The sequence below is a fragment of the Macrobrachium rosenbergii genome, chromosome 9, assembly GCF_040412425.1.
Source record: "Macrobrachium rosenbergii isolate ZJJX-2024 chromosome 9, ASM4041242v1, whole genome shotgun sequence".
Taxonomy (NCBI): domain Eukaryota; kingdom Metazoa; phylum Arthropoda; class Malacostraca; order Decapoda; family Palaemonidae; genus Macrobrachium; species Macrobrachium rosenbergii.
The window spans coordinates 9980129-9993540 of NC_089749.1; the positions used below are offsets into that span (position 1 = coordinate 9980129).

The 13412-nt window shown below is 36.8% G+C and overlaps 1 protein-coding gene across 1 annotated transcript in view; it reads left to right on the plus strand.

Moving 5' to 3' along the window:
- The window catches only part of LOC136841446 (NACHT domain- and WD repeat-containing protein 1), a 33092-nt gene extending 20271 nt beyond the window's left edge, over positions 1-12821 (plus strand). The window contains exons 23-25 of the mRNA XM_067108388.1: positions 229-363; positions 804-1015; positions 8659-12821. Coding sequence (XP_066964489.1) covers positions 229-363; positions 804-1015; positions 8659-8673 — 362 coding nt within the window. The 3' untranslated portion in view covers positions 8674-12821. The remainder of the gene's footprint in view (positions 1-228; positions 364-803; positions 1016-8658) is intronic.
- The last annotated feature ends 591 nt before the right edge of the window (positions 12822-13412 follow it).

Below are 13412 nucleotides of genomic sequence, written 5' to 3' on the forward strand. Positions count from 1 at the left end.
ACATTTATATACCAGCATTTAATTTTAGCACGCTTATGAACAATATCCCTTAATTATATAACTATGAGGACCATAGACTGATGAACTAGACTTAGTAGTGAGGTCAATGGCATTCCTTTTATTAACACCTTTAAACTTTTCTTCTCCATAGTGTATAAAATGTTCTAGAATCGTTTAAACATCAGCTAATTATTTAAAAAAACAACTGACCACGAATTCTCTCCACAGGAAACCCGCGCTGGACTCTGAAAGGGCACACTGCTCCACCGAACACAATTAGACTAGACAACAGAGGCCTTCAGTGTCTAACTCTCGACTCCCTGGGTCGAGATAGGTCCGTCAGGGTATGGGATATTCATTCAGGTAAGGGCGGGTCAGGTCACCTGTCGGGGAAGGTCATTTCTACTGCAGAAATTGGGTGTCTTGATACTTTCTTGGGTTTGACTACTCTCAACTCTTTGGACTTCTTCCTACTCCAGTTAGAAAATTCTGTACTTTCTCAAACTCTCTGAATTGACGTACTCTAGCTGACCATCAGGATGGATTCGCTCTATAAAATTATTTCTAGCCTTCTGTTAGAACGTTTTTCTATCTTTATTATTGTTGATTGTGCAATATCCGTTCCATTTCCCCTATTGTTCATTGTTTGCTGATGAGTCAACCGTCCACATTTCTTGTACTTTCACGTTTAAATGGGAAAAATTATAACGATTTTCTAATATGCCTATACATAGACTGTTTGTTTACAAACCTTTTAATGCCTTTTTTACGCAAACAGCCAATAACGTTAAGCCCCTTTGCAGGTAATAGCTTAGCCGTCTTTACTCCCGACCAAGCCATCACGGCCTGCGAAATCTCCAGCGACGGGAAGGCCATTAGTGATGGCTCGAGGGACACCAGCAGGGTGTCACACGTTCCTCCTGTGTCACAAGTCTGGCGTCAACGACCAGGGGACGCCGAAGTCCTACGGAAACGACACCAACAGGGGGAAAGTCTTCGACCTCAGTCAAGCAGGGTAGGCTATGCAAAAGTTCCCCCTTCCTTACGCATCCGAATTGCATGTTTTCATTGAAGATAACCCCTTTTTTTGCATCCAAGTTTTAAAATTGCTGCATCTTTTTTTTTAGCGTATGCATCTGTCTTGAAGTCAAACGCCAGTCATGACTGGCAGTCTTGATAACCTTGCTTGCTTTAAATACTTGCTATAAGACGTTTTTCAGAAGCATAATACTCTTATTTTCTCTCCTAGTTGTGGAGATCTCCTTAGATAAGCTTCAGTGACTAGCTAATGATTTATAAACTAGATTTTGATGTGTTCTTTAACTAAATGTTCTTTTGCATGAAGTCCCTCACGCCTGAAAATAATTCCTAGACCTACCCTGATCATAAACAGTTCTTGAATGACCCCAAAAGCATAATCATTTCGGCTTGACTTCTATTTATTTTCCCCCATTCGTAAAGCATGCTATTTTCCGTTTTCCTCTTCTTCCTTTCTTCTCCAGCACATGGCCCATGTCCGGTGACGCCGAGGAGAACATGCTGTGGAGCTAACTTGGTTCGACCCAGCCATAGTCGCCTTGTCTGTGTATATAACCAATATATTTCAAATACTCCGGCTTTCCGTCTCTTGTTTTTATTTGACAGAAGAAGAAGCGATGTTTACCTTTGGACGAAGTATCGAATTCTAGGATAGGTGTTAACTGGTCAGGTGCAACGTCTTCTAGCTTTTTTCAGCCGAAATATTTTGATGAGAGTTGAGGTAGCATTGAAATTCTAGGATAACTAAGATTAATATTTTATCTACTTGCTTATTTATATATTTTGTAGTCAGTTTGCTTCCTATATCTATTCTGAAGTCAGTAGATTTTTTGGTAATATTGTAAAAAACGTTTGAGGCTTTGAGCTTGGAATATTATGCCTCAGAGAGAAACTGAAGAAATGATTCAGCTTACTCCTTCGTTTTTCTATTTGTATTGCAGAAAACTGTACAAAGTTTGCATGTAGAATAGATTCATTATCAGAAATTACTATTTATCCGCTAATATGCTATTTGATTCACACAAGTTTCTTTTAAATAAGAGATTTATATTGTATAAATATCTAATAGTTCAGAATGAAATAGTAGATTTGTGAAGCTTTGCACTGGGGAACACCACAGTGGCTTTTGTTATAAGCAATTGCACCGGCTGCTGCCTCCTTGATGGTATAATTGCCACTTTCCCAATAAGACGACTCTGAAGTCGCCTGTTCAGGAGCATTAGGCATCAGTGACTCAAGGGGGCGTGGTTTATGTCTTAGCTTGAAACAAAATCCATGAAGATGTGGTGGTTCTCAGTGAATGACCTCATTGTACAGTATGTGTATTACAGGCCATAAATGCCACCATAATTCAGATAGATTTAAACATACTTTTATTATAGTTTAATGAATTGAAAAGTGTTTATTCACGTTTTCTTTATGAAACATACTTTTATTATAGTTTAATGAATTGAAAAGTGTTTATTCACGTTTTCTTAGTGAACTAGGATGAAAAAGGAAACACTTCCACGAGAATCAGCTGAAGACAGTCTTTCAACACTGATGATAGTAGATTGTTAAACATTGATTCGCATGGATATGAATTATTTTCAAGCACTTTTCACAGATTCTAAAAAGCTTACTAACATTATACTCAGTTACAATGTTCATTTTAGGTTTATGTACCATTATGACTCCCTAAATTGCTGTAGTACCATTGGCCAATAGGAATAAAAAAGATTCAGAAACTGTTGTAGAACTCATTCTTAATTTAAGCATTTAAACTTATTCATTCTTTTTTCCCACTTAGCTTCTTTGATTAAGAGATCAAAACTCTTGCCATAGCTTATAGTTATCAATAAGGTTAGGTCATCTCATAGAAAAGAACCAGGTCATTGCAAAAATGACCAGAGAAGCAAGACCACTTAGCTATTAAGGTACTTCTTGTGCAACTTGCATGGTTTTGTACATAGCCTTTTATTTAAGCTGTATTTCTTTAGTATTGTAATGAATGACCTGTGTACATTATATCTTCACCCCACAACTGATCCAGATTATGGAATGCTTTTTTCTCATTTTCCTCTTTATTGTTTATCAATGATCGCATGCTTAATCAAGGTGAATGCCTGAGGAACATCTGAGCTAACTTTGAGAGAGAGATGCCTTGTGTTCAGCTCGCCAGGTGAAACTGAGACTAATTTTATCAAAGGCCTAGACTCAATATTCTTTGAGGCGCACCTCTGCCTGGGAGGAAATTGTTTTACTTTTTGTGTTTGTTTGTCTGATTATGCATTCATCTGTTTGTCAGCAGGATTATGCAAGAGGTTTTGTGGTAGATTCTCAAGAAACTTCTACCAAAAGTGAGCCTCACACCTCTGCTTAGGAGGTTATGTTTTAAATCCATTTTTGTTTGTTTGCCTGGTTATGCATTCATCTGTCTGTTAGCAGGATTATGCAAGAGGTTTTGAGTAGATTTTTAAGAAACTTCTATCATAACTGAGCCTCATCACTGGCAATGAATTATCAAATTTTGGGAAAGAGATGGACCCTTTCTCTGGGATGGATTCCAGGCCTTAGAAACCAAACTTCAATGGACTATTATCGTAGTAACCTAAGTTAATCATTACGTCTGCAAGGAAAGTCTAACTGGAGGTTATGTACCCCTTTAACCGATAAGGTTTCGTTCGGATTCCAAAGCCAAGGAGTTCCTTGAGTCTAGTTCTCCGTAGGGGGGCTAGCGCCCTTAGTGCACCTCACGAGGTGAGCTGTAGGCATTACTAAAGGTTCTTTGTCGCGTCCTCTCGGCTCCTAGCTGCAACCCCCTTTCATTCCTTTGCTGTACCTCCATTCATGTCATATTCCATCTTGCTATCCACCTCTCTAACAGCAACTATGGTGCAGCTGCGGGGGCTTTCCTCCTGTTACACCTTTCAAGCATTTCTACTCTCAATTTCCCTTCCAGCGCTGAAGTCTCGGAGCTATTTGCGTTTAAATGCTCCTCTTTCTAGGTCGGTGATAGTTGCAGGTCTATAGATTTTGAGCCAGATGTTGGAGATCATTTGCCCCATTAAAACCATATTCTAATATATTCGTTACATCTATGATATCCACCGACATCAAGGTATATATCAGTGGCATCAATGTATATTAGGCTCGATGCATAATAACATCTCCAGTCAACTAATCATAACCATTTAAGTTATTTAATAACTCCTCAAAGGCGTCTAGATGACCAAGTCCTTTTTATGCAAAGTTTTGATAAACACTCCTGTTGGGCCAATCAGTGCCAGATTCAGTAGAAAAGACATCCAGTCATTTCAGTTTTTTTATTTAAACCTGTCATCTGTGAGCAGAACGCTTTGAGTTCCTCAAGATACAAGGAAATGTGTGGACGTCGCGCCTCTAACGATTACAGTAACAGATCTAGATCATTTATTAGATAAAAGGCTTAACATGTACTGGCCTTTTATTATGTTACAATGCTGGACTTGATAACAACAGCCCCCTTCCCTAAACGGAAACCGTCCAACCTACCCGAATGTTATGCCATTAGTGTTAACATGGATAAAAAAGGAAGTGGATATCTCCAAGCCCGAGTTATGACAGTGACCTTATGCAGGTCGCCATCATAAAAAGGTACAATTCATTAATGTACACACTATAATAACCTACTTTAGTTTTCTGAGCATCCAGTAACGAGGTAACGCAAGTAAACACGAAAAGGGAATTAGCGTAAAATAAATTTTAAAAAGCGTTTAAACCTTGGATATGTGACGAATTTATTGTAAGGTTGTACCATAAATCAGTTTTCCAATGCTGTAACTTACAATGAAAATACTGGTAACTTCCTGCGCTAAGATTCAGTCCAAGGATTCTTAATCCTTGAGTCTGCCCTTGAAAATAGTGCCAGTGTCACGTGGTCCTATGCTTGACCCTATATTGGAGACTGCTTAGACCTACGCAGACGAAGGTGTTTACGGGAGATTAAAGGTAGGATAGATACTGAAATTATTTTTATATATAGGTTACAATGGTTGGTGAATATATGGCTTTTTTTTTTTTTAGAAAACCTGTTTTTGTCGGTTTTTCCGTAAAAAAATACCCGTTTTTGTGATTATGTAGAGGTGAGAAATATAGGCTATATGGTCTATATACAGTTGTTATTAATCACAACTAGGAAATGAAGAAAGCTTGAAGGTACGTGAAGGCAGCTACAGGGATACATTCTAAGGTAATGGTTACTTTCTTGTGATTGAGAATATTATTATTTATTATTATTATTATTATTATTATTATTATTATTATTATTATTATTATTATTATTATTACAGTAGATGAAACCTGTGAAATAGACTAATAGTTTTTCTTAAAGATTTTTATGTGATTTTGATGGTTAGGCCTATGACTTTCATTTCTCAAACCCATTACAAACCATCATAATGTTTAGGAATAATGGAGGACCACAGTGGGAGAACCGCTGTTTATGGCTCGAGAAATAGTCTTACTATGCTAATGAAATACAGGGTTGCATCCTAACCTCAGTTGTTTTTGAGTCCCACCTGACAGGATACAAACCCCTAGAAAATCCTTAACCTGACTTAGGACACCATAACTCATGAAAAGGAATGCAGGGCATTATCCTAACCTAACCTAACAAAGGGCGGTGCCTGATTGTTGGTAAACCCCTGGATCCTCCTTACATGGCCTAGGGTGCCATAAACCTTAAAATTAAATATGGGGATGCTATGTAACTTAACCTAACCTAACCTTTGTAACCTCATTGTGGAAGAAAAATACTGTAACATTTACTAAAACGAATATGGATCATAAAAAATTCCTGTGTCTTATAAGGTTTGATAACCAGTGTCCATTGAACCTAACTCAGCCTAGGACAGATATTTGGATGAGAGGTTAAATTTTATATTCATACAAGCTTACTTTCAAATACTGCCCTTATGCTCTGTGCTAAATTTATTTGGTATTATGGAATATATTTTCATGACATATTCCTCATGGAAAGAGGGAAAGAAGTGCATTAGAAAAGCAAGCAGCGTACATTACTTCTAGTAGACTAAGTTCCAAGAGGAGCATTGTGCGCATTTTTTCCCACATCTGCCTCAGAATCACCACTGTAAGGGTAACAGTTTACCTTCTGTTCGCCAAACATTTACTTCTTACTGCTTTATTAATTTAAACCTCTAAAAATGGTTTGCTGCAGTGACAGCTTTTATTCTGCCTAGTACTCATTTGCTTTGGTCTCCCACCTAGGGCACTTTACCAGTAGTGGGGCTGGGCAAGTAATTTGTCTTGCTCAGTGACTGCAACTAGCCACAAGGTCAATACTTACTGAAGTGCGTTTCAGTGCTGTAAATCTTATTATACCCATGCACAGTATGAATGTTGGCAGATTTATCCAGCTCTACAGACTAATTAATAAATGAGGGGTAATGAAATATCTTCTTGCAAAGTAACAGAATTGCAGGAGTGAGAATAAAAGAAGAATATTACAGTACAGTTAGTGAGTGACCAGGTATTGACTGCTGATTCAATATCTGGCAATTCTGCTTTCTCTAATGAGTTGTATCAGTGAATGAGCAACAGGTTGCAAATTAACAAAAATACAAAGAATGGTTTCAGCTGTTAACGAGTCTTGCTAATTCTGAACACACTTCTCTTGTGGCAAAGCAAGTAAGACATATTTTTCAAAAGCCCCATTTCCATCTTTCATTTTCAGTAGCACCAGTTTAGTCTAAATCTGTGTCTATTGAAGGTTTATCAAAGGTAACCCCTACCCTTAGTAATACTAATTCCTATGAGGCTTGGCTATCAGCTACACACACTATATCTTTGTGTAAATCAGTTACTTTTGGGGCTATCCCTGGTCACTGCTAAGTCATATTAACCATGTTTTTAAGAAGGAATTCTACCACAGTTATTCCTTTCAGTTTTATTAAGAGACAGTGAACCAAAACAGCTTCACATGTTGAGTGCAGTCAATTATATTACAGTTTCAACCCGAATTTCTGGACAGTCTGGGAGGATGAATGATATATTGGATAAGGTGTTGAAAAAGCACAAAGGCCTAGTTGGCCTGGAGACTTGTATGTGATAATCATCATCACTTTTGGTCAAGCAGTTCCTTACCCCACAATCATTACAGCATTTGATAAATGGTACTGGACCATTCTTGATTATATCATGTAGATGTGCCTCAAATGATAGATGGTTTTCTGAAGGTCTTAAACATTGCAAACGAGTATGGCATGTCTATGAATAGAGGAATTACAATTAGGTGTAAATAGTTATTGCAATACTCATAGCAAGCCCATCAAATAACAAAATACAATCATAAAAGTTATCCTTATTTCTACACTCATTGCCTCCACTGAATGCACAGAAACCTTTTGTCATATTGTTCCAAAATAACGAAAATGCAGTTCTGTCAACTTCGCGGGGCTGTGGGCCTACAATTTCTTTTGCAATGAGGATTTATGAAAATGAGCTGGTAATACAGCTGCGATAGTAGTGAGCTTTCTGTAACCACTTAAATGAAGAGATCCACCCTCCAATCATTCAGTCATTCCAAGGACACAAAGCCATTTTCAAAACTTGAGAGAAGGGTAGAAGTATAAGTTAAGTGTAGGGGTTCCAGGGAAGGCAAAGTTCCCTGCCTTCAGTCAGGTTGGAAACTGTACCCTAGTTTAGTGTAGTCTAGGATGTTTCCCTGCAAGTACCATTGTCATAATGATTATTCATGGTCAAGGGGACCAGGTGTCTCCCCTCCCCCCCTCCCAAGTCAGGTAGGACTTGTGTTACTGTTGATTAGGATGTATCTCTGTAATTACTATTGCCATAGTTACCGTCATTTATGTTATTGTATGATTTTACGTGTGATTTTTAGGGGTTAAACTCATGAACCTCATATTTTTCACATGCGCCTCTTGTGAACATACACTAGTTGACCAATGTTGCAGTAGGTGAAACGCTCTTGTTTTTCTTTAACAAAAAACCAAGTTTTTCAATGGCCCCAATTATTGTTAGATGTAGGATATGGGAAATATAAAATGAGTTGTAAATGCAAAAATACAAATGGTTCATGTATATGTCAAAAAGTTCATTTGTCATACCAATACCAAATATCACTTATCATTGAAAGAAACCTTTCTTTTTTCCTTTTAAATCTAGTGGCATTTTATAAATATTTTTCTTTTAAATCCAGTCAAATTTTATAAGTGTAATCTGTTCAGCCATGTGAGTTATAGTTTCTGCTATCATAAAAATGTTAGGGTAAATATTATTCGTAAACTTTGAATCAACATGTGGGCTGCTAGAGTGGCTTAATTACATTTTTAACTGCATTTAGCTCTCAGACCTGACTTGGGAGGGTGCAGTGAGAAAATAATTAGTCCCAGTCTATCCTATTATGGTCAAAATCCAAGCATGATAGGAAAATGGTAAAATAATTTTGACCAGATGATATGAATTTTCTACACAGTACTTAGAATTTGGTGAAATTAATGATAATGATAATAGGTTGGTAATTTGCTGCAGGCTAAACCACTAAATCTGTTAAGAGTGTCTATTCATCATTAATCACATTTGACATTAGTGGTGAAACTAATCCCCCATGTTCTTTTACAGGTAATGTATAGATGAGGCCTTGTATTCTGGTGATAATCTATCAGCAGTGTGCTTTCCAGCATTTGAGATTCCAGCAGTCACGCTGCTCACGGCAATTGCAATTCTATCTGTGTCATCGACCACCGTCATCCGCACATACGTACGTGAATTTGCTTTTGCTGCACAGTGACCAAAAAAGAAACCCGTGAATGGACACGCAATTTGTGATAAAGTGCACAGTATGTGGAGTGAACTGATTACAGTGCATAGTTAACCCAGTGATTTTTATGAGCAGTAAGTAGAGTTCATCGTCTTTTGAAAAGTAAAATGTGTATTCTTATAGTGCTCTGGATAAAGAAATAGGGATGACTACTCTTGACTGGGAAAGACAATTGCGCTGTTAGAAGCACATTTAAACAGTTGAATTTGAATGATGACTGGACTGAGATGGCGCGGAACCTAGTGGTGTGGGGGTGTCTCTTCCGAACAGAAAAAGGTCATAATGTGTCCCCAAGAGCCAACAGAATGAGAATTAGAAAATGACGTAATTTTTTATCAAGATTCTTGACGAAGCTGACAACACACTGACAGTGTCCGAACCTAACACGTAATACTTTGGAAATCCGCACCCCCCTTTCAATTCTACTTTCCATTCCTCCCGGGCCCCGAATACCTCAGCTCATTGACCTCCTCCCTCCCACAGATCCCTTCAAGTCACACCTCGTGCATTGGCATGAGATACAAATCAGTGACAGACAAAATGTACTATGAGGTACAGTAAACCCTTGGAGTGTATTTACTTATTTACCTTTTCTTGTGCCAGTGAGGAAGGTGAGGACATCATAATGTTTTTTGGCTGTGGCATCTTCATTGTAGTTTTCTGCAGATTACACCCTTCGGAGTCCTCTTGAAAGCTTAACTATGTCATCTGCTGAATTAATCAAAAACTGCACTTCAGTTCTGTATCACAAAATATCAGTATTCTGCGGAGAAGGAAGCATTGGTAGAGAGTGACATACAAAAAGGAAGCTGGGAAATGCTGCCAAACTTCCAGGGTAAAAAGTAAATGAGAGAGCTGAGTGACTCACTGGAGTTAAGGATGAAAATTATTAACATTTAAATGATTGTAAGGAATATATGTGGTTTTTGGTACAGGGTATTTATTGTGATGCAGTAGTACCTTTGAGGAAGACCTATCTGTTCCCCCAAACAACTGTCCAGTTTTCCACTGTGCACATAAAAACAAAATATCTGTTTGGGGAACAAAATTAGCATACCGTCACTGAAAATAGAATTGTTATTCGTAATTACATTACTGTTTAAAGTCAACAAACTTTTAAGATAGCTAAAAATTGTTTATGTAAGTTATAACAAAGATTAAAAATGCCATGACAGAAAAAAAAAAACATTCTTCAGCATAGATTAGGGAAGGAAGAGGAGAACAAAAATATGATGCTTTGATACTAACTTGTTCATACACAAAAAATTTCCCTGGAATCAAATATCTGAAGGAAAATGGCCATTTGATATTTTTAAAAATAAAGCTTTCAGTGTCCTGTATGTCTACTCATTTTTTTTTCATTTTGCTGAAATATGTACAATGCTACCTTGCTTTCATTCAAAATGCATTTAATCTCAGAAAACGGCTTACTTCAACTGGTATTTATAGAAATGCATGAGTTACTCAACTATATAATTACAGTGGATACTGTAACTTAGTAAATTTATTCTTGTACTCAATATCAGGCCAAGTAAATCTTTACTCATTGCATTGTATGGCCACAAACTATATATATTTCAAACCTTAAAAGCTTTCGGCTTTAGCCTGTTCTTTTCGTGGAAAGTAGCATCCATTAAATCCAAAGTCAGTTGAGCATGAAAGCTTGAATATGCATCTAGGAAACAAATGGCAAATTCACAGATGAAGAACAATATACTTTCAAAGAAAATTAACTGATATGTACGTTACTCCTTAAGAGAGGTAAGGGTTGATGATTTTCATTACGAACCAAATTTCATCATTTTTATTTGCACTCATTATTTTTCCCCTGTCTCTATCTCTCTCTCTCTCTTTCTTTCTGGATAGCTGCACAAGTTTGTCAGAGCACTATACGTAACTTTGTAATACAAACGTAGGGTAGAGAAAGCAAAAGTAAGTGTTTTGTATCTGCAGAATAAGTTCCAGTTTCTCCCTGTATGTGTAAATGTGTCAAGATTTCATCACAACATGCAAGCTGTTAGGAAGTAAAATTTTGTCTGGTTTTACCTTACATGTGGAATACATTTGGCTTTGTGTATAATCATATTTCCATTTCATAGAAACAAGCGTGAACAAGTGTAAAAGTCGCAACGGAGAGAAAATACCGTAGAACACATCTCAATGACTAGTCCTGGAAATAACCAGCTGTTACATTTTGATACAAAAGTGAGACTTGCGCTGTTATTTCTCAGAGCAGGCAGTGCATTGAAATGAAGTGATGCTGTGTACTCTTAATTCTTAAGTCATTGAAGTCTGGGCAGATAGAGGAAAAAAGAAGAGAACCTGTATCCATATACCAGATGCGAAAGAAGTGTATCCATAGCTTAGATGGATTTTACCTGCGCTAGTCAAACAAATGAACTGTCACTCTAGATGAGGTTGACGGGCGAAAGAAATTTATCTGTACGACAAGACTTCACCCTCTCATCACGATGTCACTGTGGTATAACGTTGTTTAGCTAAGCCTTTCGAAGAAATGAAATATAGTCACCAGTCACTTTTATTTTTGTCACTCATGCGTTGTGAAAATGTGTGTCTCCATGCTGTACATGCTGTCTCGTGTGACCAAACCCATTCTGTAATCATGTCGTGGTGGTGTAAATATTATAAGAGAGTCTGTAAATATGTTTGATCGAGAATTTAAATCTTACGTCTTCTGTTTTCTGCTAGTTTTTCTTATGTAAGGATTCTTATGTCACGTGTCTGACCAAGGATTGGAGGATAAGCTGAAAAATTTGTCATTCTCGTAGTAACGTCATAATTTCCAGTGAATAGGCACCATTTTTTCCTGATTATTTCTTAAAGTAAAATAAACCTTGTGAAAAATTTTCCTTTATTGACAGCATTTATCTTTTGTGTCATTTTGGGCATATCGTGTTCAGTGTAGTGTTTTAAAGATGCAGATGACCAATGGTTTAAAAGTATGAAATATGTTTCCAACTTGAGTGGTACCATTTGCTTGAATTCCTTAACAAAAATACAGAACTGACTGTAAGTCACAAAAAAGGGCCTGATATGCAAAAATTGTTCTGATAATTCACCAACAGCTATTGATGTCACCTTTATGTTAAAATTTGAGTGGTTAACTTTTGTCTTTAGGTCATGGATAGGGAACCAGCCCCAGAAAAATAAATGGATCATATTCTACATTTTAAGGAGAACAGAATTGTGTATGTACATGTGATCAAGAAAACTGTTTCATTCACATACAGTAGAGCACGGTATCTCAAAATGATGGCAGGGATATTTGCTGTAATGAACAGTACATAAATGACAAAGATTAACGATATTTCCAAGATCCCATTGTGTAAAGATCATAGATGAAGAGTTCTCAACTGTTTGGGTAACATTATTTTTAATACTGACGACTTTTCTCTTTATCATGTGGAGGCTGTAATTGCCTTTAGACCAACTTTATGCAACTTGGTGTACATATGATTCTTTTGTTGGGGTTTACTCTGTACTTATAAGATAGACAGTGTGTGTTCAAGAAAGCTTTTTGTCTGACCACCTATACCAATCTGGCTTTGCAGCTCTGAATTCAGTACAGTAACCGTTTCCTTTCATCACAAAAAAAAAAAATATCAAGGAAATAAAAAAAAAACTTTACTTACTCACCGTGAAATAATGCAAAATAGTCCCATTAAGAGAAGCAGCGTCTCATTCACCTGATCACATAATTCTTGGACCTCTGAAATGGCACGTTCACGAGAAGCTGCAAGGCAAATGGTTGGCGTAAAACATGTAACTATATTTCCTTCTCAGCCGTGAAAACCTTCTGGATACACAGTGTCTGCCTTCCTGACTGTTGCAGTTGATGCATTGCAAAGGTAAAAGCCAAGAGAATTTCAAATAGAGTATTTAAAAAAGAATGTTTAAAAAAGAATAAGAAAAAAAAAAAAGAGCTGTGCTTCGAAACAATCAAGCAATTTGATGAATTATGTCAGCTGTTATGAGTTGATTTAAGGAGAAAAAGGCGTAAAAATATAGAAAACTGTCTTCATATGAGAGACAAAATGGAGAGAGGACAATTTTATTTTTCATATAATAAAAAGGCTGAGATTGGGGCATGAAGGGTTATTTATCTTTAGCTTGACTCCTTCTCCAGAGAATGATGTAGAAGGAATAGAAATTTGTCATTGTGTAAAACATAAAACAATAAATACTAAATTAGAAGTACATTTAACAAAATTGCCATTCTTCTCAGTCTGCCATCTGGAATAACTTTATGCAAAACTGTATACTATCTTGGCACAAAGTACTGTATACATATAAAAACTAAAGTAAAATCAGTTCATTCAAGTACATTAGAGTGAGATATGAAAAAGTATCTGTAGAAACAAGGAATGTTATGTGATTATCTCAGCATAGTAATTTTTTTTTCCTTTATCCATATCTTGTCAGAATATGAACAGACCACTGATGGAGTCACAGGAAAATGTTCCATAAACATTAAGTCATACAGCAAGTCTTGCATTGCCTTGTAAATCTACATCATAAGCATAAAACTAAAATT